Raw genomic sequence first — 27574 nt, forward strand, 5'->3', positions numbered from 1 at the left:
GTATTATTTTTTTCTAGATTAATGAAAGCACACCCTGAAAAAGTTTATTTAGACAGGTACGTGAAATACTTAATAAAAATAAGTGCAGAATTTCAAATTCAATGGAGACAGGATTAAGGTATGGATATAAATTTCTTCACCCCTGTTAACCTCTGGTTTAGTAAATCCCTAAGCATTTCTTTAATGCCAACTTAACAAAATGTTCTTGGTTTTATAAGGGTCTATGTACTAGCTGTGAACCAGTTTGGGTTGTGAAACATTGGATGTCTTCACTGCAGCCAACGCAATGTTAATTTGGAAGCTTTGGAATGTTTTTTTTTTTCTTCATTATTATGTATTATTCTTTTTCACTATTTTTGAATTGCTTTTGTGAATATTTTATTATTGTTTTCGTAATTTATTTTTGTCAATTTGCATGTCTTCAACTTAAATGCCTGTAGTAGAAACAATCTCAAGAGCACGGAAATTAAAAATTTTAATATTTTTTGTAAAAATGTATTTCTTTTTATTATAATGTATAGAAAATGAAATTGTTTATCTGGTAGTATATATTGTTTCAAAGCAGCCTTATTTTTACATGTACTTTTCATATGTGTTTTGTTCACAATGATCTTGATCTTTTAAACTGGAATTTGCAGTGTAAACAAAGAGAGGTTTTTTTTGGGCATGCTTCTGTTTAAAAATAAAAGTTAATGTTTCTGTTTGTTATGTTTTGTAATTTGCTTCTATTATTTTCCAGCCATAAATATTATTTAATTATATTGGCATGTTGTATTCTTAAACAAAATTAGGTACAAATATATTTTATTATTACCATGTAAGTAGTTTCAAATTTTTGTTCTGTTTGTGTACTAGTTACTTATCTATTTGGTAAGTGTGCTTGTTCATTATAGTCAATATGCAGTATGTATGTACTTTTGCAAACTTATGTGTGGTTGATTAATTATTTAATGCTGAAATTGACACTCTATGTATACCACCATTTTAAATTTAACAATTCATGTTGTTTTTGTCACATTGCTATAAACAGTGTTTTTTTTTTTTTTTAATTTAAAGATAATTTAGTAGTTACAAAGAACCATCCATTCTATAAAGAAACATTACAGATGTAATTTCTGTCAATTATGTCTTAGACCTAGTGTAGATAAATGAGAAAAAATCTTAAATCTAACATGTTTGGAATGTGTGTTACTGTGTACACAGATTTAGGTATACACATTCTGTTTATGTTATCGAATGCTCCGTTTAACCACAGCTTAAGTGCTCTGGTTTGAATAGTTGATTTCCAAACAGTGTTACACATTTATAAAATACATAAGTCATACATATGATACCTAATTTGTCATTAACACCTTGCTTTTACTTCTATGTTTCTTTTGATTCCAGGCTTTTTTTATTTTTGTGATAGCTATGTGGTTTTTCTCACAATTACGTACCAGTATCATTGGAATGAAATTGCACTGATATAAAAAATGAATGTCTTAAGTATTTTATTTATTGCTCATTATTTTGCTGTATTTCTAGCTACAGTGTCTTTTCCCCCTTATTTTAGCTTTTGTAGTATTTGCATTTTCATCACCTCAGGTGTGTGCGCACTAGCACGTGTGCGTACAAGTGCATCTGTGTGGGACACACACACACACAAACACTAACATATACACATGCACACACACACAGACACACATACATAGTCACACACATAACCCCACACACTCACACACAACAACACACACATATACACATGCACACATGCACACACACACACACACACACACACACACACACACACAAAACCACCTCTGGGCTTTTTTTATGTTCCGTTTGGTTTTCGTTGGTTTGCTGGCACAGTGCTATTCCCGTTGCTTTGCAGAAGCCAGTGGGCGGGGTGGCAGTGCTGCCAACCGGGGCGCTCAGTTTTGGCAAGTCAAAGAAGAAGGACAAGGACAATAAGGACAAGGAGAATGTTGCGAACGAGGCAGACAACAGAGACAGAGATGAAGAGAAGGAGAACCGCCGGGGCAATGATGCTGTGTCTGTAACCCTGTCAGCCGGGGACAAGTCTCCCGCAGGCAAGAAGGACAAGAAAGATAAGGAGAAGGAAAAGAAGGACAAGGAGAAGAAAGATAAGGAGAAGAAAGACAAAGGCAAGGAGAAGGAAGATAAAGAGAAAGACTTTGAAAAAGAGAAAGGTGATTCGGACACTGAAACAGACAAAGATAAAGATGGGGAACGGATCAAACTGAAGGTAAGTAGGTGTGGGTGCATGTCTCACATACTATGACTTGCTTATTCGTGCCTCTTATTGTTTTTTTTTTTTCAGAGATTGTTTGGAATGTTTTATTGCTTGGCTTTGAAACATTTTTCAGTCATGATTTTTTTTTTCAAATAATTTTCAGTTTTTAGGGAGTTTGAACAAAGTGATGTAGGATGTATCTACATGTAATGTATGTGAAACATATTGGAACCTATGACCGTAGTTATTTTTTTCTTAATTTTGATTTAAATTTTTTTAATTCGTGTCTCATATTTGATGTAAATCACACACCATATTAGCTACTTACGATCTAAACACACTTTTGATGATTGTAATTCGAAGATGTCAAAATTAAAACACAGACATTTCATTGATTCCAATGTTGATGATTAATATCTAGATTCCCGGCTCAATTTTGGTTTTGGATCATTGGCACAAAATTTGTGAGTTAAAGATTAGTTACAAAATATTTTATGTTTTGTGTGATAGTTAAGGAAGCCAGGTTATTGTCAAATATATTTTTCAAATAAAATAAATATGTAATAAGAAAGCTTACTTACACAGTTTTTAGTACAAAATGCTCTATTTCTACACTATGTGATTTCCTACTATGTACCATCATAATAAAAAACTTAAATTAATGTAGTTCCAATATCTCTATACTTCACTGGATATCGAAGTGATTGGTATTAGATGAGATAAAATTCTAATTACCAGTACATACGACAGTTTTAATCAACTTCAGCCACATAAAGCTACATGGATTTCCCAAACTAAAATAAATAAATAAATAACTACGAAGGGTGGTTCTCGCTAATTGGAAGATGATTATTGGAATTTCCGTCCATTGGCGTAACTGTATGTCGAAGATAAATTTTAAAGTATAACGTAATAAATCGTAAGCATATTTATATAGAAAAGAATAATGATTTAGCATTGAATCTAATAGCCCTGAATGAAGCTGAAAATTTTGTCTAAATACAAGAGGATATGGAAGTACTATATAGATAATAATGTTAATGTTGAGGTAAGTGATGTAAAAAGTCTGGTCGCGAATCTTTAATTCTTATAATTCCCATGTCACTCTCTTTGTTGTATCAAATTTAATTTTTTTAAAGTTCTTCAAAGTCATCTCATTTAAGTTTCATCAAATTTTACCTTATAATAAACTACAATGTTGTATATTTAAAGTTTAAAATATAATACCTAAGTTTTTTTTCTCCTTGATTTGGAGTCTTCTACATGGTGCTTCAAACAAAAATGAAACTTAATTACAAGTTTTTAGCAAAGCATATCAGTTAGATTAAACTTTTCACTGACTTGAGTCCTCACGACTTCTAACCATGTGGTCTTTGGTTCACATACAATTTTATACAGGTTTTTTTTTTTTTTTTTTAATTTTTAATTTTTGTAAGCCATTTCCCAATAAGCCTTCAGACAAATGGTGGGGATTAATGGTTTTTTAATATCTACTAAAAGAGTTGGGTTTGGTTTTAGAGTGTAGGCCTAGTTTTTTATTTGTTAAAACACCTATCACCACTGTACAGTATAGTAACTTTTTCAAGATGCTTTTTTGGTCAAATTGATTATCTACATGTACATCCATAGGCTTTATCACATTCTTCATGCATACTATGCTCTAGTCTTAGATACTTATTTTTGAGCTCAGAAAATGGAGTGTTTTTTTATTATTTATGACATGAAATTGGTAGTTAAATGTTATTTAGTTAGACAATAATCCAGGATGGGGCACAAGAAACAGGGACCATCACATAGCTTAGAATTGATGGCCCCTGAGATTCAAGTAAATTCAGTATTAAGTATTTATATTAGCAGAAAACACAAAGGCAAGTTGATTTAAGGTATTTTTCTTTATTTATGTTTATTTTTAAAATAGTTTGATATAAAATGTTTTACTTAATAACTGTTAGTTTTTTTTAATGTAATACTAGTTAATTTAGTGCATTTATTATTCAGTAATAAGTCACATGATTTTAGTAACAGTTAAGGATTAAAACATGCTGGACCTAGATAGAATTCTCAATTATCCTGTATCAATCTGCCTTTATATATAGGTTTGTGAATGCATGATTAGTTTAATTTCCAGTAATTACCATTAATGTAGTGTGCGGTATTAGTCAGTTGGATGCTCTGTGAATGATCGGATGCATTGTGTCTAATTAGTGCTGAGATATAATTTAACTCATGTTGAGGATACGCAAGCATTTTGAAAGTTCAGTTGACAGGTCAGAATTTTTTTAGTAGAGTAGCAAGAGATGCATGCTGGGTAATAGTAAACGCAGGCTTCAAGTGCCCCAACACCTTCTCACACAAAGCACGTGCACTCATGTGTACAAGTTCCTGATGTATTCAGTTAGTGTGATGAGTCGACTAAGTCGCTAAGTCGGCGTGCTAGGCTAGTGACAGTCTGGAGTGGTCTGGAGTGGCGAGGCTGCTATGTTGGAACACTTGAAACACACACAAGGCCATAAAATGTCAGTTCTGTTGCAATATATGTACTTTTGGAGATTTTTTTAAAAGATAGAATTTTTTTTTTTACCAGCTTTTTATAATCTAAGTATAATTAATAACCTCTCAGGATCATGAGTTCAAACTTGATGCAAACATTTGCTCAATATAATTACATGGTTGTGTTGCTTAAATTCATATAGCTATTGTTAGTATATACATATTTTGATGGTAATATTAGCTCTTTAAATATATATGCTAAAGCAAGAATTGTCATCTAGTTTTGTATGTATAATAGTGAGGTCCCTTTCATTAAATCTTAGCAGATAAAACGTAACTGGTTCATACTTATTATAATAATTATATTAGTTTAAAATACCCAGGAAATAATATATTAAATGTAAATAATACAAGAACATCCATCTAATTTATTATATGATAAAAAAGACTGCATTCAAGTCTTTGAAATCTCAAATTCTTGTTCTGTTTAAAATTTCACTTAATAAGATAAAGCAAAAAGATTTATGTTTCAGTTTACTCAAAAATAATTTTAATTAACCAAACAGAGATACAATTTGGGAACAAATTTAACTCTCTATTTATCTGAGAGAGAAATGTTGCATTGCAAAAAATAAGTAATTTATTGTTATAGAAAATTTTCAGAACACTTAAACTGAATAACCCCGAATATTGAAACTGTTGAAGTTCCAAAAGATGCCAGCTCTAGTACAGATTGTAATAGTCTTTCTATTACACAGCTTGAAAGCCTTAAAAAAAATTAGAACAGTTGTAGTGATGAATTTCTAATTTTGAATATATTGTTTCTTTTGGATAGGAAAGTTACTGATGATCTGCAGACACGTTTCATGACTCCCAGGGATATGTGTCACACAGATTGATAATCATTGCAATAAACCAAAAATAGTAATTCCTGGAATAGGTGTTTACAAGTAAACAGTATCAATTGAAGCCTTGCTAGAAATAATTTTTTTCTTTTATTGTCCTAAAAAAAATCATTGCCCTTTATTTAGTGTTTACAAATTTTTGATAGCTGTGGCTAACAAATTGATTGTCCACCTTTCCTAATAAAAATGGGAGTAAAACATTTTGTTAATAAATTATGGGTAGTAGCACTATTATTATTTGTTTGTTGGTTTCAGTTTTTAATTTTTTTTAAATGGATTATCCTTTCAAAAGTAATAGATTTTTAGTAAAAGTATGTTTTTTTCATGGCTGTTTATAGGTGTATGTTTTGTGTTGCAATAAATTGTTTCAAAAAGTATATTTAGTTGAGCATGTGTGTGTGTTTATTTTGCATGTTACTTTTTATTCTCTTTTTTTCTTTCCAATTTTAGACACCTGCATTTCTTTTTGGCAAGGGTTCACCAAAAGATAAGTCCAAAACATCACCCAAAGAAAAAGATAAAAATAAATCTCCAAAAGGCAAAGACAAGGACTCTCCAAAAGGCAAAGATGGCGTTGTTGTTCTTGAAGGTAAAGATTCAGAAAATGAGAAAGCAAAAAAAGAGAGAGAGAAGAAAGAGAAAAAAGAGAAAGATAAGAAGGAGAAGGAGAGATTGGAAAAGGAGAAAAAAGAGAAGGAAAAGCAGGAGAAGGAAAGGAAAGAAAAAGAGAAGAAGGAGAAGAAAGAGAAGGAGAAAAAGGAAAAGAAAGAGAAAGGTAAGAAGAAAGATGGAAAGGGAAGCACGGAAGTGGTGACAGAGTCTGAGCCATCATCGGCACAGACAAGCCCGGAGAAGGAAGGGAGCGAAGCAGGCAAGAAGTCACCAGTGGCTGGGGGTGGACCTCCCCAGGGCTCGCCGCAGCTGCCCGGATACACCCGCGAGTACGACTACGTACAGAAAGACAGCGAGACCCCGACACGAAAATTCTTGCCACAGGGCCATGGCTTCTCCTACGAAGAGCGCCAGCGCCAAGAGGAGCTTCAGGCAGCGGCCGACGACAACCGTTCCCCTTCGGGGGGCAAGCGAGTAACTGGCCTGGCCTTCAACTACGCACCGGGGGAGGACAAGAAGGTCGCGGAGACGGCAGAGAAGCGCAAGACGGCTCTGGAAGGCAAGGATGGCGAGCCAGTTCTCATTTCCATTCGCACTCCAGGAGTCGACTACGTGGAGAGTGCAGCGAGGAGAGAGCAGGCGAGAGCTGCCGGGGCATCTCCAGACGTGGGTAGGATACTCGACCAGTCGTCCACAGCAACGGGATTCCCCTATGGAGCGGTCTACGCCGGAGCTGGCGACCAGAAGTCGAGAGTGTTGCAAGACGCTAGTGCTGCACTCATTGCCAACGAGTCGACTCGTTACCCTGTGGATGCGTACGGGAGGCACGTGGAAGGAGCAGGAGGTTACGTGATTGGGCCTGATGGCAAACAAGTGTTTGTGGTTGGTGCAGCAGGGGATGGTACTCTCACAGGAGACATGAAAAACTTGCCTGCAGGTACTTTTGCATACACAGTACCATCAGCAGATGGCAAAGGACAGCGAGGTAGCCAACTACCGACAGGCACAAGCACATTTGGTGTGCCTGCAGATGGGCGAGGAAAGCAGTTATTGGAAGGAAGCGCACCTTCTGGTACCTTTACGTACACTGTCTCCTCTGGCGATGTCAAAGGGCAGATGCCAAGAAGTGGCCAGTTGCCCGAAGGCACTTTCACATCTTCAGTGTCACCTGGAGATGGCAGGGGGCAGTTGGAGGGAAGTAACCTGGGCCAACTACCTACAGGTGCGTACGTTTTTGCTGGGTCTCTACCAGCAGACGGTAAAGTGGAAGTCCAAGGCAGTACCCAGCTGCCTGCAGGTACATTTGCATACACAGTACCTGCAGCGGGAGATGGTAAAGTGCAGATAGTAGGAAGTGGCCAGCCACCTTACGGTACGTCAGCATATTCAGTACCATCGGCGTACGAAAAAGGGCAGCCAGTAGGAATAAACCAATCACCTACTGGTACTTTTGCATACACGGTACCTGCATCAGGAGATGGCAAGGGGCAGCCTCAAGGAAGTGGCCAGATACCTGCAGGTACGTACATACTCACTGGAACACAAAGTGGGGATAGAAAAGGCTTACCTTCGGAAAGCAGCAAATCACCAGCAAGTAATCGTGCTTCTTCCGGCGATGGTAAAGCTGCATCGTTGGGAAGCAACAAGTCGCCGGTGGTTGGCTTGCGATTCCTTCCAGCCTCTCCGAAGGATGCGCGAGAGCTTCCGTTGGGGGATAATTCGTACATGGTCATAGACAAGCACACGGGTAAGCCGGTGAACCCGTCCACTCTTGGCGGTGTGTTCATGATCTCCAAGACCAAGAAGGACAGTGCAGACAAGAAGAAGAAGGGTAAAGGCTCGATCTCAGGGAGCGACGGGGAAGTGGGTTCGAGTAGTGACGACCTGTCGGACTACGGGGAGGGCAAGGGCGACGTCTCGCGGGATCTGGCGGGTGCTGCCAAACTCAAGATCCCCAAGTCCTCCAAGAAGTCAAAGAAAGAGGGTACGGAGGATGCCGGCTCAACGCCAAAGATCGTAAAGACGACGACGAAGCAAGTGGTTGTCAAGGACAAGGAGGGGTTGACACAGAACATAGAAGAAAAGGTGGAAGATCTGACGCCAGGTGGGACCGGGGCCTTTACGCTGTCCACTCAAGTGAACAAGGTGAAGTATAATACCACTAAACTAATTATTGACTTATTAATGTTTTACTGCCCCGTGCTCTAACAATCGACATTCCCAATCGTAACTAACAACGTAATTCCCTCTAAACTCCTGCTCCTATCCTTGTATGTTCAATTGCTCAATGTTAGTGGTTCTCATTTGGATATGCTTTAGAAAATTTCATTTTTTCATTTCGTTTTGTTGCATTTGCATGTATTAGCATGTTGAATAATTTGTGTTAAAGTAAATATTACTAGTGTTAGCTGTTGTTACATTCTTTTACGTTGTTTAGGTAATAATTGATACAATAATAATTAATGTATACTAGGGCTGTGAACCTGCATGAGTTTTAGACTTTAGAATATTTTTGCAGATTTGTTCTCAAAGAAATAGAAACTGTAGGTATTTTTATGTACTAATTTACATGATTAGTAATTATTTTAATTATGTAGTTTTTTTGGGACTGAAAAAATAATTATTATTGGTGTGACAAGTAGTTGTTTCTGGGTGTAATTTGTTTTTATTTGTACAAAATTATTTTACCGAGACTGTCACACATTAGAATGAAAATGAATTATTCTTAATAGTATTGAGGTTGTGCCTACAAATTTATAGAATTATATTACTGAATAAAGAGACTACAGGATTTCACATATTATTTATTATTTGAAATCTTATAAATCAAGCATATTTTCTGTATGAAATAGTACAAATTCATGAATAGGTTTGCGTGAGTAAAATTGCATAATGGTGGGATGCTGGACTCGTATTCCAGAGGACTCGGGTTCGAATCCTGGTCTGACTATTCTTATTTCAGCTTTTCATGGTTTCTCTGAAATCACCTCAGGAAAATGCTGGAGTAGTTCCTTGCCATAGGCTATGGCCAACTGTTTTTACAGTTCCCTTAAACTATGATGTTGAGCGTATCTGTCTCTAGTCCCTAATAACCTCACCTTGTAAGAGACACTAACCCAAGAAAAAATGATTAGGTTTGGCATCATTGTGAACCATTATGTGACTGGACATTAACTAGAACCACTCATTCTCAGCTGGGTGTGGTGCTTTAAGCAAGCATGCTTTTTTTTTGTATATAACACTGATCTAACATCTCTCGCTTTAACTTGTTTTGTATGGAAAAAAAATTTCAAAAGAGTTTTTGTTGCAGAAATTATGTCCGGTCTATGATAAACTTACTCTGAAGTGGTTGTTGACAAATGATGTGTGTATGCAGGCGGAAGGCTTGGATGATGGAGGCCGCTCACCTTTCATCACAGCAACTGCAGTGACGACCAGGACTGCCACCACAACAGAGGATAAGGAGAAAAACGCCAAGACGAGTCAGGTATTTGCGACAATCCGTCCATTTCTTGTCATCCTTTAATTGTTTAGTCCCAAAATAATTTATTATTTTGCTATCAAAAAACTCCACATTAAAGAGCTAAATTGTTTATTATGTAATTATTTTATAGTATTAAAATAAATAGTTGTATCTGAAAATAATTACTTGAAATAAATATTATGGAAGTGAATTTTTAACTGTTAGGGAATATGTTCCATGAAATATAATTTGGTGCATGTATGCATACCTTGAAAATTTTATTTAGGTGAACATTGTAAAAATTCATATACCTGTGTTTTGAATCGAGTGCTTGTAAACTAAAATTTTATTCCAAAATATTTTCATTGGAGGATTCTGTATAATGAGGAAGCAGTATGGCCCGTATGGTGAATTAGTTAATTATACAATTTCTTGCTCTATCTTTATGTATTGGTACATAATTTAAGTCATTATTGTGGACATAAGGCAAAAATAATGGTTTAAATCAATCTTCCCCATTGCACGAATCATTCAAATTACTGAATATAACTGACCTCTTTTAAGTGGCTGTGAGATCTGATTTCTTTATGAGACTGATTACTTGCATGGTTTATTTTTTTGTGAAACATTGTCTAAATTCGATGTGAACAGTTAAAGCGTAATGTTATCAAATGGTTGTCCACCCGTAAGGCTGGAGTCCTAATGATCAAGAGCATACGTCAGTCGCCTGACCATCCGTTGGTCATTTGATTTCACTTAAAAAGATTCAGTTATGTACATGTAATGATGAGTGGTTATTTTATTATTTTTTGATTTGTCTCATTTCAAAAAGATATACTGTAAAGAGGAGTCTCGTGAGTCGTGCATACTTAAGAAGAAAATAAATAATGTGTGTGTGAGAGTGAGGGATGAATATGTTTTTCTGCAGTAGTTTTTTTTTTTTTTATTTGGCAAAAACAAATAACTCAGGTGTGAGGACATTAAGATCAATAAAAGATTACTGAATCATAAGTAACAAGATACTGCATATGTAGAAAGTTACATAGAAATAGAAATTTTGCAGTATGTCCACTAGTATCATTTATTAATCCTATGTAGTTTTGACTTCCATGTATTTTATATAGGCACAACTAAATGACTATAGTACAGAAATTGCCTTTTGAAGACTGTAAGATAGTGAGTCATGATTTTTTTTTTCAAGCCATCTACAAGCATACTATTTTTTTTTCGAACATGCAAAAGTCTGATTTTACTCTCATTCATCTTTTAAAAATTCCATTAGGTACAAGAGTAGAGGACTATATGTACTCACTAATGGTAACTTCTTTTCCCCTGTTCTTCCAGAACTGAACACTTAGGCCAGTGAACTTATTGGCGGAGAAGTGTGGGTATTGTTATAGTGGTAGGCACTGCATGTATGTAGTGTGCCAGCATGCGTACTTTTTTTTAATAAACGTAGGTGGGATAAACGTTACCAGCATAAATAGAAACTTAGGTGACTAACTAGAGAACTAGTGTCATATGGTGTCTGCAGATGGGTCCGTTACGTAGGGCTGGATTCATTTCATTCATTCTTTTATGCTGTGTGGACCAATAGAAGCTCATGGCATGACTACGATGTTCTTTGGTTTTGTGTTGAAGCAATATTCACTAATATATGTTAATATTTTTACTGTTACGTAAATGTATTATTTTCAATGGTCATGTGGTGTATGTATTATTAAAATTTTCTGTTGTAGGTGACATATTTGAGTTTGTTTTAATGATAATCATGTTTGCACATGGTTTTCTATGAGAAATTCTTCAATTTAACAAATATTTATTGCATCTAGACTCTGCTATGTTAATCATCCACTCTACAACTGCACACCACTATTATGTATAATATATTCCAATTGAAAATACAAATTTTTTTTTTACTTAAAGAGCCTCTATCAATTAGCATTATACTGTACAATTAGTGTCATCTTCATCGGAATGGTACTGCTCACGCTTTTACTTTTGTCAGCAACATTCGATATGTTATTTTTGCAGGTTGTATTTGTAACAATTGCTGCCTTGATAGGAACTGAATTATTTCACAAACAGAGTTATTTTTAATAGTGTACTTGTCTCTTATTTTCAAGTTTTTAGCTGATACTAATATTGGGACAAAAACAAATTAAAAAACATGTTTATTTTGCTGTTTTTGCCATAAGTAACAATTTATGTCAGCCCTCATTTAATGGAACTTGTCTACAAAATAAATGTGTATTGATTTGTATTTGGTACTTTGAAATTAATTATCAACCCTTGTGTTCTATTATGTTAAGTTATGTGTAAAGTGAATATGAACGGTGTAGGAGTGCCACACTGTGACTGCGACGCCATGTGCTGTGTCCAGTGTTGAAGGATGGATGTTAATTGGTCGTGTTGACACCAATACGTAGGTGGAGGAGAAAACGGTGGCGCACACGATGACAACTAGCGCCACTCGGCAGGAGAAGCGAGTGGTGACTCAGGAGGTCCGAGCCACATCCACAGTTCTCAGCAACGATGCTCAGGTACTGCACGTCTAGGTTCAGCCCACAGAAACTGCTCAGCTCTCGTGTAGTAAGTTATAGGTTAGCATGAAGCAAGATGTGATGTACCGCGCTGATTTGCTAGGACACTTTTAAGGAGGATTAGGCCTCTCCGTCTTGGATTTTTCCATCTTTTTACTATAATTCTAATTTTAAACTATTTATTAAGTCCCTAAGTGCCACGAGGAAATAACTTATTATTTCAGGTGAGTCACGACAATCGTGATAACCACACGAGTTCACAAGTGTTGACTTCAACAAGTAGCCAAAGCTAAGTTGTGCTATGTCAAACCCAAAAAAAAAAAAACTAGCACGTAGCTTTACTGCAAGCAGTATCAAAATATTTGTAATTGCGAGAAGGTGAGGCCTACCCTTTTCGTAAGTATGAAGTTTGGAATGTTTTGGCAAAGTTCCATGGATAAGACAGTGGACATGGAGTTTTTAAGCATGCTAAATATGTTTTCAGTTAAATCCATCTGGAAGACAGATTCAGGACTCAATAAATATTTAAAACAATTTAATTATATTTTAAATTATTTTTGGAAGTAAATTTATATAAATAATGAAATTAACATAAAATACCTTGGTTTGATGATAACACTAATCAAAGATTACAAAAAAGAAATGGGAGTGCAGGTTGAATGTATAAATGTTTTGAATGGAAACTTTGGCATCTTTCATCATATTCCGAATAAAATTAAACACACTTGTGTTTTATAGTGCCACTGCTTGTCTATTTGATTCAGTTGTCCTAGCATGACTAAGCATGTGGTGTGACAATAATTATTGGCATTCACAGCAAGAGTAACTGCGAGGTACTGGTTGAGTTCCATTTCACTTTTTGTATTCAACAAGTGCAAATGCATTTAACAGTTGACAGTGTTATATATTTTGTATTTTGTGCTTTGCATTGGATTTTTTTGCATGTTTTTTTTTTATGGTATAAATGTGTTCATTTGTTTTGGCCACTAAGAAATATTTAGATTCCTCCATTAGGAAAAAAAATAATTTAAGAATATAATTTTCAGCCGTTGTTTTCAATCTTCAAATGTTGTAAAATGATGTTACCGACCCATATCTATGTAATGATTTTTCATTTTTATTATTATTATCTTCTAAGCATGCTGACTAATGTTAATGTAACACAGAAAACAATTTATGCAATATGTATGTTGAAAATAATTTTTTTTTTTTTGCAAAAAATTGGTTATGTTCAAAATTATCAAAAAAATGTCTTGCATTTACGTTATTTATCTATGTTCTACTCATTTCTCTAGGAGTTTTCCCCTAGATTGTAGAAATTTGTTTTTGTATGCATGGCAGAGCCTGTAGCAGCCTCCAAGGCAAGACATGCTGTTCGTCTTAAGTGTGTTCATGTGTTCAGAATTTCTAATAGGTTACAAAGTTACAATGTTTCTCGTGTAGATAGGTCTTCCCTTTCATTTTTCAGCATGAATACTTTTCCATGTTTTGTCCCCTCTTTTTCTCTTATTCTCTCCCTGCAATTTTTTTTTTTTACAATTTGTTGGTCTTTAGTGCAAATGTTTCCTTCAAACGTTGTAAGTATGAACATATTAAGGTTTTCTATACGGTATGAGCTGAAGTGCGTAGTGAATGCTGTTCGTAACACAGCAAACAGTGGGGAATCAGGAATACTCGTGTTTCATGCCAATGATGCGTGGATTTGTGATTTCGTCAGGATCTTCAAGGGTCCCCCAGGCCCCTTGGTTCCTCTGCACGTGAGGTGTTCAGCAATGGCTTAGAGTAGTGAGGGTGTCAGCTCAGCTCCAGCTATGACTAGTAGGTAATCACGGTGTTCAATCATTTTATGCAGCCTGTTCAACTGTGATGTTACTTATGTGGTACTACTTTCGTGGCAGAGGTAGGGGGGTGGTTTGAGCTGAGAATTTAATGCAGGTATTGGATAGGGAAAAAAAATAGTTGAAATACCTATAAAGATGTAGGTATTTATCAGCATTTCGGGAAAGGCGGAAAGCCCTTTCCGTAACTGTTTTTTTCCTTTGAAACTAAGGTTCCAAAAGTTCTTAATGCTATTTGACCAGAAGTCAAGTCATTAAAAGTATTGTCTTTACACCATTTTCAAATTTGATTTGTGATTAGTTCATGTCACTGAGAGGGAGCAGTTGTGGATTGTAGTTGTCTGGACCTCAATGACTGTTCTTGAGAAGAGTGATCGCTAATGCTAACTCAACTCATTACAATAAAAATCAGCTTCTTATAAAAGTATGTTATAATCAGAACACTAGGTGAAGTGTATAGTACCTTGTTGATTGACAATTCGAATTACTGACAATGGCAGAAATGTATAGTTTACAAGATATCTTTATGAACCGTCTCTTGCGTGAGTTTGCCGCTGATATGAAAAGCGCACGGCACGTCTTGCCTTGGAGCTGTGGCATGCAGAAATGTGCTAATGCGGTTGGCTGGCATGGCCGTGCTAGGTACACTCTCGGCATTCTAGTACCTCTAGCACCAGTTCCAATGACTCTGGGACGCCCATCGACTTTGAAGATCCAGCTGCAGACAACCTCTTCTATGCCAATGGAGCCACTGCATACAAGGTATGGTGTATGGCTTCGCATGCGCTTGAAGCATGTACTCATTCTCTCTCTGCCTCTAGTTCATTTGTTACAAGTTTGCTCAGTAGTTCGACAGAAGCTCGGTATCGACTTCCCACCATTTCGCTGTTAACGTTGTCATTGTTCCTTGTATCCATGTATCAGCCATGTGAAACTTTGAAAAGTATATAAAATAATTCTGTTACTATAACATAAAGAATTCTATTATGGTTGTCTGGTGTTTGAAGTGTGCAATTACATATTAATTGCGGTTCCAAATTTAAGCCAAAACAACCGGACAACACAAAGAAAATTATTTCAGATGTACATCAAAGTAAACACCTCAAAACATTGGGTATATGGACAAGAATATAGATACAAATTCATCCATTATACTATAACGTTAATTACTTATAGAATACAATTTTTATTTATTTGTATAAAATTATCATTAAATCATAATAATTTAGTGGCACAACAGTCACATGACTAGGGTTGCATAAACTTCTGTGACAGTGAGTGCTAGGAGCAGTGTATGAAAATTTTGTTTTAAATAAGTAGGTAATATGTATTGTAGTTAAGTCATCGTTAAGAATAATTGTCATAGAGAAATAGTGAAATAATATTTGACCAACGTGGTAAAGTTACAAAAGATAAAATTATTTATTGAAACAAGAAATATTGATACAGAAATAAGTTTCTTTGAGTGAATCAGTGTTGAGGACATTAACTTGAACCAGTCGTTCAATATTAGTACTACAAAAAACATTCAAATGTCTTCAGTCCTCATGTGATCGTGCATCGTGTATTGACATCGCAGAACTTCAGTCCAGATATCGATGCCCAGACCCGGTCATTTGCCATTCAGAGCTGCAGTCCGGATGCTTCGAAGCAGATAATATGTGAACTTTATAACAATAATTTACTTAAAATTAGTAATGGGGTAATGGATATCATTTGCATAAACTTTCTGTCACATATTTTAGGATATATTCATTACAAAAATGAAATAAGAGAGCATCATGCTTTTTGTTGTACAGAGTTGTGATGCATTTCTTGGCTGTTGGACAAAAATCTTAAACTAAAATTTAATTTTTAGTTAATTCAATGATAAAAGGTTTATTTTTTTTTATTTTTAAGCTATAAGTTTACTTTGAAAAATAATCAAATACTTATAACACAATTTTACTCTTCCTCCCTCGTAGCCTACCAATGTAATTTCTTTTCAGTGATCCAACTTTCATAGTTTACATTTATGTAATCCACATAAAGGCAGAAAATAAAATCACATGTGAACAAATAATCCATCTAAATTGTAACTGTAACGAGTCACCAAACAACGCATCGTTTGGTCGCAATACACACCACTGTCAGGTTGATATTCAGAAACGCATGTTGAGGGAAATAGCTGAACTAAGGAAGCCTTTATCTTTGAACTTGGGTGCAAGACAGAACCTGATTTCTCCAAAAACATTTTTCCTCCTATGAAGCAGTTTTGGCGTGAGCCTCTATTACAGTGTGCTGTTGCGCAGATAAGACAAGTCTTCACAGCTATGGACACAAAAACTATAGGAGTAATTGAGATGTTACTTTTAAAAACAAATTCCATTAATTGTGAACATTTTTATGCTTTTGATCCTTATCTAACTTTAATAGTAAAAACTTTGCCGCTGATCAACTATTTTATGTGTCAGTTTCTGAGGAAATTCATTTTAGGATTAAAATATATATATAACTGAACCATGGAGCATTTTTGTCTTGAGATTTATTCTGTGCCATCCTAAAACATGAATTTAGTAACATGAGAAAATCTGAATTAAATACACCTGTAGATTGATTATATATATATTTTTTTATGTGATACATTTTGGAATACTTCAAATGGTTTTCAGTGAGAAAGTTACATTTTTAAATTTTTTCAGTCCCTTAAAATGCCATTAAGGATGCAAAATATATATCGCCCAGTGCAGATTTTGATGCTACACAATATTCAAACACGTTTTGTCCAAAAAATACAACTTGAAATTTGAAACAAAAAGGCCATCTTTTAATTATGACTCCTTAAAAATAAAAATTGAATATTATCAGATGATGCTCTTGATGAACTACAATCAAAAAAAGTATTTCCAAAATTCTCATTCTAAATTTTACTTTACAAAATACAATGTTTCAGATACGTTGAAAAAAAATTTCATCGCATTACAAAGTTGTGTTAAAAATTTTTGTGCTCTATTACTGACAGCAGAGCACACCGAAACGAGGACAGTGCTAATAGCAGAACATGTGAATTGGAAAGAGAGAGTAAATTCACGTTAAACTGCACACTGCAAAAACTAAGGCTGATATGTGCTATAGGCGGGTCCTTTAATGGTTTAATGGTTGTAGAGACCGGAAAAATTCACGATTTCAATGACCTGTAGGATAGACTCCGTGATCCTCTATGCATGCGGGGAAAATGACACCTGCTCATCGGCTACTGACTCGTGACACCTGTTAACCGGGACGCTAGTGATTCGATGCTTCTTTTGTTAAAGGTTCGTCCGTTGGTCGAGTGTCGTTCAGATAAACTTTCGCCCAATCACTGATGTGCGGTAAAAAAGGCAAACTGTTTTTTGGATTCCAGCCCGTCGCGAAAAGGAATCCGCCAATTTTTCCGGTCTCTGTTGATGCTCCTGTTCCGAGTGGGGCCCGGGGGAGTGGGTGACGCGAGCGGCGCGTGTGTGTCGCAGGGGGGCGGCGCGCAGCCCATCGTGGCCACGGAGAGCATGGTGTACGGGGACCCGTCGGCGGTGTCCTTGCACAGCACCACGCAGGTGCCGGTCGTGGCCACGGAGAGCCGCAAGGTGGCCCTGGAGTCGGACGACGGGAACTACTCTGCCTCCGGCGAGATCGTCAGCTCCCAGACCATCAGCAGCAAGACGCGCACCGTCGAGACCATCACTGTAACTACCGCCTCGCTGGGGTTCCTGGGCCGTTAAGAGAAACTAAGGGCTCTGGCCCCTCCCCATTTCTTAGTGTAAAATTTTTCAAACCCCACAATTGAAAAAATTTTTAAGATTGTAATTGTTACAGTGGCCATAACTGTAAATGTGACCTTATTGCATACCGTGTAAGTTTTCGATGAATTATACTAGCAATGTACGTACTTATAATTTCGTCCTGCTGTCAGGGTAAACTCATCCATTAAAAAAAATTTTAAAACTCAACTGGGGGCCCCTCTGGTGTGCGGGCCCCTCTGGTGTGCGGGCCCCCTGGGATTTTGCCCCCTCTGCCCCTCCCTCTCGACGGCCCTGGCAACATCTCTGTCAGTTCAACAGCTTCTGTTTGTCCACCGGATGTGTGAGGCTGTTAGCAGTGCAATGACTCAGTGCACTTGTGTTCGGAAACTTTTTTTTTTCCCCCAGTACAAGTTACAATCTGAGGGACAGAGTTGGAAACCCCTCAAGATACCCCTGCAATGCAGGGTTGTGGTAGGGTGGGAAAGTTACTAGCCTGAAATAATTAGGGGAAAAATGTAGATGTTAACCAGAAAATGTGTAAATGCCAAGCCCACTGTTCCTGTATTGATAATTGGAGAGATGTTTCATCTTTGGTATGAAAGTGTGAAGTTAGAACATGCAACTTTTGATAATGTGAAAGCTACTTTTAGATGCCATCTGATAGGCAATGTTTTGGCTGTGCAAAAGAGATAGTTATCAAGGCCCACATAGCTCTGTGCTGCAGTAGAACTGTAGAACTAACACTGGCCAGCAAATATTTTTCCTTTGCCCTGAAAAAGTGAACACAGATGATCAACTGAAAATATTTTGAAAACCTGTAGATGAACCCTCCTCTCCTCCATGTAGTATTTTTTTTTTTCTCATTATATTACCAATTTTTCTTTGTAGTGGAAACTGGCATTAAGAAAATGTTTAGAGTTGGACTCAAAGAGGTACACAGTTGCCTTGTTCAACTTCAGCAGAATAAGTTGTTGTAATAATCTGTAATACCTCAGACTTCCTGAGTGAATACTTGCAATATTAACAGAGGTTCACCTGTTAATTCAGAGGTCTGTCTTACAACATCCTCTTGGCAGTTGGGGTGAGTGTGAGTCAGATGTACCCTAGCTTCCAGGCGGTGGAACATTTCAACCAGATCTTGAACCATACTTAGGACTTAAAAATATTGCAATAAAAATACAATCTAATTTTTTGGACTTGTATTTTAAAGCTGGTTTGGTTCTGGGCTTGAAGACTTGAACCAGAATTACAGTAGTCTGTTGCTCCGTCCATCCGTGATCCGTTCGTTAAATCACATGACCTGCAACCAATAAGATGGCCCAAAAATGGATGAAATTGTAACCCTCAACTACTCTCAAACTGTTGGCAGCGTTGAAATGGAGAAATAATAAGATGACGCGCAAAGTTTGTTAATCGCTCTGCGGCTGACGTACGATCGGGTGATGGTTGGACGCCACAGGCTATTTAAATTCTGGCCTTAGTGATGATAGTTTCTTTATGTTCAGGTAGTATTTTAATAAATCGTGTTTTGTTGATTTACCTACGTTAGTGGGTCTCGGGGAAGTGTGATGTGAGCCAGGTGGGCCACGGGGCTCTTTAGGTTGGGAACCACTAGGCCAGGGTATCTTGCAGCCTCGGCTGACGGAGGAACTGTCGTTGCAGTACAAGACGGAAAAGGACGGGGTGGTGGAGACGCGGGTGGAGCAGAAGATCACCATCCAGTCGGACGGGGACCCCATCGACCACGACCGCGCCCTGGCCGAGGCCATCCAGGAGGCGACTGCCATGAACCCTGACATGACCGTCGAGAAGATAGAGATCCAGCAGCAGACTGCGCCCCAGTGAGGCTTCCCCTGGTACGTGGACCAACTGCTGTGCTCTCCAACTCATCCTTTCAAACAATTATTTATTTATTTATTTTAATTGAGGTTTAAAGGGTGCTGTCTGGACGCTGGAAGAAAAGCACCTCTATAACTCTTTAATTTCAAAAGTACTTGAGATATTTAATTTAATACTACTTTAATTTTAATAGTACTTGAGATATTTAATAAAAAGGTACATACATTCGACATCAGTCTGGTGTAAGTTGCCTTGTGCCCGCATTCACACTTTTCTGACTTAACCAATATTAGGAAAATGGCCTTTTTCGACCCCCCCCCCCCTTTTTTTTTTTTAAAAAAAAAAAACCAGGCATGTCACTGCTGAAAATTCTCATTGGCAATAGTAGACGTAAATGTCTCGTGGCGCTCTCTGTAATGGTCTGCCGGTTGCTTCCCCTCACACCGTGCTACAAGAAGGGAGGGAGTTGGGATGGCTGCTAAGACTTTGCCATCGTAGTTATCATACAAGATACGTCTCATTATCATTAGCACTCTCATCAAGCTAATCTGTAGGATGGCAGAGCACAAATGAACGCTGTGTAACTTTCATTGCCTACCTGTGTCTGCGAAGTATTCATGCTGATTTGCTAAACATAATTTGTGCAAAAGAATGTAATGTAATTTTGCAATTATTATTTCTATGCATAAATGCATATAGGGGTGATGGATTTGATGGTAAATAACACGAAAAAATAGCACAGGAGATGGAAGAAAGGTGGCCGGCATTTCACAAGAGACCAATTACTGAACAAGTGTCACTTCTCTCAGCTTGCCTTTCTATTTGTGCGTGTTTGTATATAAGTATAGAAATAAAACAATCTGTATACACATGTATACAAGTTTAAAACAGGATAGCACCAAACAAATGAAATTAAATATATATTTTCAAATACTAAAGCTGAATGTACAATGCCCCAAAAAATAATAAATTATTTTCGATAGTGCACACCATGCAACAAAATTTTCACAGGATAAAAAAAAGTATACATAAAATTATTATATATGTGCTTTTTTAATCTTGTACTTTAGTGATTGATATTGAATATTGGTCCATATCATTACAAACATTTATTTATTGTGAGTATTAGTGATAGAAATTGTGTTTATTAACTTTTTCAAGTTTATTTGTATGTATGTATGATGTATTTGCATTATAAATTATTACATTATTATTTAATAAATAATTAAAATTAATTTTTTTGGAATAAACATTCAGCTTCTGTATTGATTTTCATTATTAATTACAATTTATCCTGATTATTTTACTAAATTAATTAATATTATACATATGTCTATTACTTTCAATACTGAGTGTTTATTTAATTTTTTTTTAATTTGATTGAATTTGTTCTTCACCAACCATATTTATCACATCATTACAGTCCTTTTATTATTTTATTTTATTGCTATTAATATTTGTGTGCAAATTAAAGTTAGTTTTTTATCACACCAAGTATTACTTCAAATGCGCATACATAAGAACACGCACCCATTATTTTTTTATAGCAGCCAGTCACTATAAACTTCAGAAAATATATTTAATTATATTTTGCTTTTTACAAACACAAAAATTGACCTAAGAAAATGATGGCCTAAAAATTATTGGAACTAAGATGGCATCTTTTGGCATCTCTCTCCCCAAATTCATTGTGACAAATAAACTATACTTTATGACATTCATTTTTTTGTGCGTTATTACATCTCATAACATTGGTGACATTGAAAGAATGTGTTTGTTTATCTTTCCCACAGAATAAACATTTAGTTTAACATTACAGATTGTAAAGCAAAAGAGAAGTGTACAAAAAATACCTGTAACCAAAACCAAAGATTTGGAAATTTAGTTTCAGGTCAGGTATTTTATAGGAATCAAATATGAAAAATAAACAGGCGTAGTTATAATTGCAAGATTTTCTATATTCATACATTCAAAAAAAAAAACCCTTCTTTTTCACACCTTGCAATTTTTGTGTTACTTTGCATGATATAATAACAGTATTCCAATTCACTGATTAAAAAAGAGGGTTGTAAATGCTTTTACTTCGCTACTGAAACCACCTTCAATCTTGAAAGTTCAATGCAGTTCTTACATCCAGCAACAGACAACTATTACATTAGATGTGCAATGAATTTCAGGCTGGAAAATTTCACTCAGAAGTCCGTAACACCACACCACTTACTCATACACATACGTAAAAGGAAAGGACCAGACTTTGATAAACTACAAATGCCACTGATTGGGGGGAAAAGGGAGGGAGGGTGTAGAGTGTGGAGAAAGAAACAGCAGCACAATGTATGTTGCACCTTAACCTATCTTACCATGTGTTGTTAGTAGCATTACTGTGCTTATTTAAAACTTTTTTTTGTGTTCTTGACAGATTTTTTCCAATTGTTTTTCTTTCTTCCGTTCTTCATATATACATATATCATATATCATAATACAGCGTGTTTATATTGTTTAATTTTGACTACAAAAATACCTTAAATGCACAGTTTTTTAATTTCGATAAAATAATATGTTGCATGTTTGTCGACAGAGTTTGTGAAAGTGGTTAAAATATTTCATGTTGTTTTGTTTTATGTTTCAGGCTGCTTCGCATGCTTCTCTGCATAATTCAAGAATTAAAATTTTTTCCTGGCGTAAATAAATGTGCGAGTACGAGTAGCATGTGTATAATACTCATACACCATCATGTTACTAAGATGGTGATGTTTCAGAGAACTTACCGCCTGAACAGTTGTAAAGCAAAATAAAAAAAACTTCCTTTTTAAAAAAAAGTTTTTAAACAGAAATGAAACATAATGAATTGCCATATATCATGTATTATGAAACACCCGTTCACAATAAGTGTGTGTATGCCTTTCTTTATGATTGCCAGCAAATGCCGCTAGACCTCCACTGAATCGGGTCACTGTTTGCAGTTGGGCGCTTTTCTTTGACACTTTTTCTCGTGTCGCTGATGCTTCACCGGTGTCCTCCTGTCTTTGGCACCACCGCCTCATTCCCACACGCTTGGCGTGCCTGTAAAGATAATGTTAAAGATTCTATAATGCAATCTCTGTGTGATATAGCGATGAGGTTCTGATTGGTGGGCTCACTTGGGGAGCACAGAGCTAGTATATGACAATATTGCTGTACAATGTTATATTCGCTGTATTAATTTTGCCATTTATGAAGATGAGGGTGGGATTTCATAACGTATAGTTTGCCAAACTGGATGCATTAATGCAGAGGTTGTTCTGTAGTGAGGGATTTGATAATATCCAATGGTTCACAACTTCTATATTATGTATGGGTGAGAATGCATGTTTTTCAGCTTCTTTCAAAAGCTGTCTGGATTGAAAATTTATATTTGGTGTTAAAAGATTTATAAAATTGGTGATGTAATCTCCCAACCATTCTTAAAGTTAATAGCAGAAACAGGTTTTTAATCTCCAATGCAATATTAATGTTGTGTTTAGAATTTTTTTTTTTTTATTTTTTATTTTTTATTTTTTTTTACACAATACTTCTCGATTTCACAGTTTGAGTTTTCATTTACTCATTTATCTATAATTAATTAGGTATTGTTTACCATCAAACTGTGTTTCAAAATCTCTGTTGCTATCTTCATGTGTGAGAATACTATACTTTCTGCAATCTGCAAAGAAATGGTTAGTTTTTTTTTTTCTTTTCTTTTCTATCTGTAATGACAGCAATTGATTTTTTGACAGTGGTTGTGAATTTAAGTTTTTCATTGGGAAGTAACTGGGGTTAATGAAATAGGTTATGGTGTGGCATTCTGCATGTGTTTGTAGACTGGCAAAGCTAATGTGCACAAATGAAAATGAATCTAAACACATATGTGAAGAGCTGGATTTTTTTTTTTGTTGGTATAACTTTGTCATGCCATTAACAAATCTTTGCTATATTACTTTTCTCTCTTTTTTTGTTTCTACATAGGATAAGGGAGACTTTTTATGAAGTAATTGCTGAATGCCAAGTTCGTTACAATTTTTAAGATAAATTTGTGAATGCTGCCTGCTTGAACGGCAAAGTATTTCTACTGTGAAAAGTATCTCTTTTATTCATTAGTAAATATTTTTAAAAAAAAATTTGAGTAGTATGTAAAATATAAAAAGATGTTAGATTATTATCATGCAGTTTTGGTATTTTATGTCAGCTAGTAGCAATGGATGAAGCTTAAAAAAATTATATTACTATTAAAGTTTTTAAATATTTAAATAATTTAAGATATTTTCTTTTTATCTTTATTCCTGTCAGGTATTCAGCCAGCATGGTAATTAAACTGCCAGTTACGTAAACTTATACCTAAGGTAGCCTAAACAATGAAACTCAAACACCATCTTTGATTTTTTAGTTTCATAAGTTAATATTTTTTTGGATTCAAAGAATTTTTTTTTTTTAAAGTTGTAATCAGTGACATGTTTTCTGTACTCACAGAAGTATTAATTAAAATGTGAAGTGTTAAGTGATGACTCTGATTATGAAGCTTATGACTGAATTCGGCCAAGTTTAATTTTGCTCAATTTTGAAACTATGATTCATCTGGCTATTGGTACAGCATGGCTTTGGAAGGTTGTCGATGCCTACTTCCTTTGTGTGTGGTATTTTATTCCGTTCATCAGCTGTTTCAGTTAACTGTGGTGTGTTTTAACATTCCAGTCTTCACTTGGTGTCAGTGGTTACATAGTCTGATTTCTAAATAAAATGTAACAAGAGAGAGCCAAATGTGAACGGTGCTGTTGTCCATCCTGAATTAGTTTTACGTTTTATCCTTTCCTTATTTTATTTAAAATATAAATGCTCATTTGTAATTAACTTCGCTTACAATAGTTGGTTATGTGGCATGACAATTGGAAAAGTACTTTTTTATAAATTGTGCTTTTGTTACTATTTTTTTTATTATTATTTTACTGACTACAAGTTGACACTTTGCCATTGCTTGTAGGTGCTCACACTTCAGTTAATAAAAATATACAATTATTAAGAAAACTAGAATGTGATGAAGGAAAAATGTTTTTGACAATGAATTTTTTTTGTGTATATTTATTTAAAAAATTTTAAGTGTTCAAGACATTTCCTGCTGTGGCCAGTTCCCCTCCCCCCCTTACTGCTTTTGGGTTGACCAGGTTACTGGGAAAAAGGAGTCATGTTCGTTCAGATGCAGATATGTGTACAGTGTACATGAGAACTACCCATATCATTAAAAAAATATCTTCAAAATAAAAAGTTTGGGACCATGTTTTTCATTAGAAAAAACAACAAACTTGTTTTCAACTCATCCCAAACATCAAACATTTTGGACTTGTGGACCAAAGAGATTGTAATTACACAGAACTGCACTGGTCACTTATTTCCATTTTATCACCTGTTTTTTTTTTTTTTTTTTATTAAAAAAAACCTGTCGTTCACCACAGTTTGTGTTTTGCTAGTAGCACAAAGATGGCAGATGCTTTGCGAGTACTGGGGGGACGATTTCTTGACTTGCCCTTTGATTGTGTGTCTGTGATGAACGTGCTGTGTTGAGTCAGATATTTCTTCTGTACTTCCACTGATTTCCATGTAACGGCAGCTTTTTCCTTCGTTTTTGTCAAGGATTTGTGGCATTGTGTTGCAATTTTTTTTTCTGCACAGCATTTGTTGGTCTTTTTAGTGTTAAAATAACTTTAAAATAGTAGACACTAATATTAGAAGATAAATATTTTTGTATGTAAAAAAAATCAAAGATTTTTTTTCTTTTCAATTATTGTGTTATTTAAGAATACATGTGATTTTTTTAAGTTGTGTTATTATAGTACATAGTTTGTAAAGTTCATAGGTAGTTCATCATCTGTAATAAATTACGTAGAAATATTTTTTGATTATAATATGGCTGCTATGCAAATTGGCAAAACATATGCGCAGGTGAAAGAGGCATAAAGATAAATATATATAATAAATGTTGGATCTTAATGTCAGATATTTACAACTGTTATATTTTGCAAGTTCTTGCTTTGTGTATACGTACTTGTATTAACACCTGACGTAGGCGTGTCTTATCTCGTACTGTTACAGTCTCTTTTGAAAACAAACAGATCCATGCTTTGGTTGAGAGAAGTAGAATATTTTTGGTTCATTTTATAAAATTGTTTTAAGAGAAATGCTTTTTTCACCTAACATACAAAAAAACTTGGTAGCTTTTTGACAACTGATCTTGGTATTTTTGAGTCTTAAGAGCAGATGTTTAAGGCTGTACTGTATAAAGTAAAAAAATTTTTATTGGATGTTTCTCTGCATATTTTATTAATTTAAATAAAGATATAGCTATTTTCTTTATGTTCGTTTAGAAGAGAAATGTTACTATAAAACCCCACGCGTGTACAGCAATGTATTGCATGTTATAAGCAGAATGGTAGTATCATGTAAATGCTTAAAGCAACAAAATAAAATCTTTTTTTTTATTGTTTTTGTTTTTTTGGCAATTAGGTAAATTTTTCTTTCTAGGTTCAAAATTTAAAAATGGTGTGAATGATATTCTCCTTTACGTGCATCAGTTGGTGTAAAATTTAATGAAATGCATAAAAAGACTGTGTTTGAATTTTTACAGCTTTGAAGATGTAAAAAATTTGCTATGCTGTATTGTACAACACATAGTAAGAAATAATTTATATACCATATTTTTAAGGTATATGCTAGTAATTTTTTTTTTAAATGGAATGAAAAATTACATAATGGAATCTCTAAGAAACATCTTACTCTGTTCAGAGAATCAGATACTGTTGTTTATTTACCAAAAGCATTTTGTAATGAATTTATACACTCATTTGTAAGGTACTAAACATATAAATGAGAAGCACTTCATTTCAAAAGGATTTCAAGACAGTATAAAAAATAAAATTTCAGGAATTGAAATACAAAATAATGAATTACATACACAGCTTTTTTTTCTCAGTAAGTAGAGCGTTGATATCCGAATACTAATCACTTGAAACACTGGTTAACCGAAAGCATTTCAGTTGGCAAATTCAAATTTGCGCGACATGTAATTCCACTACCAGGCGTTAGTTCTGTGGCGTTCCTTTTCCCTCCTTGCCACTCGGCCAATGTGAGCAACATCACGCCGTCATTGGCATGTGGGCCTTCGCTTGTGACATATTGTGCTGTAGTTGTGGATTTCGTCAATGATCTGTTATCTGAAAAATCAACTATTTGAACATCTCCGATCCTGAGTTGTTTCGGAGAATCTATGCTCTACTGTAAGAGCGTTATAATGGAAATAAACTTTTTATTATTATTTTGGAAAATACAGTGGGATTTTTTAATACGACATTCTTCTGATTCAGCACTTTCTGTAATCCGTTGCTGATAGCCCTTGCATCCAGGTTTTAGGGGAAAATCACATGTTTGAAATCCCATCAAAAATGGTGGAAATTACATGGAAATGGAGTGAATATATTGTTGCTAGCATTGATTTAAACCCGCCTTCTTCACCCTCTCCCAGTAAGAGTAAAAAAATTGATTAAAAAATTTATCAAAAACTTGCAATCTCAGTGGTTTGGAACAACTCCAGTAACACTACATTGCAACATCTGGCTTCTTTGTTCTACACCTGCCCCTCTTCCCCTTGCTAGTAAACATGACCTGACTGTGACTGTCTCTTGCTAACTTGCCTCACTATTTTCACAGGAAAAGCCTATCTCGAATTATATATAACCATGTGAGGGATGTTCAGAATGCATTGCTGCACAAACTAAGGGTGCGGTTACACGGGACCCTGAACTACTTCAGGTGAACATGTTTAAGTAAACACGTTTACAAACGCGAAAGTGTGCGGTTACACGGTAGTTGCTGAAAAGTGTGTTTAGCTCT

General features: G+C 35.4%; 1 protein-coding gene across 3 annotated transcripts in view; it reads left to right on the forward strand.

The window, feature by feature from the left end:
* The window catches only part of LOC134533103 (protein 4.1 homolog), a 203699-nt gene extending 177534 nt beyond the window's left edge, over positions 1-26165 (forward strand). For all 3 annotated transcript variants that reach the window (XM_063370352.1, XM_063370351.1, XM_063370350.1), the window contains 8 exons: positions 1871-2245; positions 6079-8385; positions 9617-9727; positions 12133-12246; positions 14727-14846; positions 17573-17785; positions 19505-19698; positions 22311-26165. In XM_063370352.1, coding sequence (XP_063226422.1) covers positions 1871-2245; positions 6079-8385; positions 9617-9727; positions 12133-12246; positions 14727-14846; positions 17573-17785; positions 19505-19687 — 3423 coding nt within the window. In that variant the 3' untranslated portion in view covers positions 19688-19698; positions 22311-26165. The remainder of the gene's footprint in view (positions 1-1870; positions 2246-6078; positions 8386-9616; positions 9728-12132; positions 12247-14726; positions 14847-17572; positions 17786-19504; positions 19699-22310) is intronic.
* The last annotated feature ends 1409 nt before the right edge of the window (positions 26166-27574 follow it).

Source organism: Bacillus rossius, chromosome 6 (genome assembly GCF_032445375.1).
Source record: "Bacillus rossius redtenbacheri isolate Brsri chromosome 6, Brsri_v3, whole genome shotgun sequence".
NCBI lineage: Eukaryota > Metazoa > Arthropoda > Insecta > Phasmatodea > Bacillidae > Bacillus > Bacillus rossius.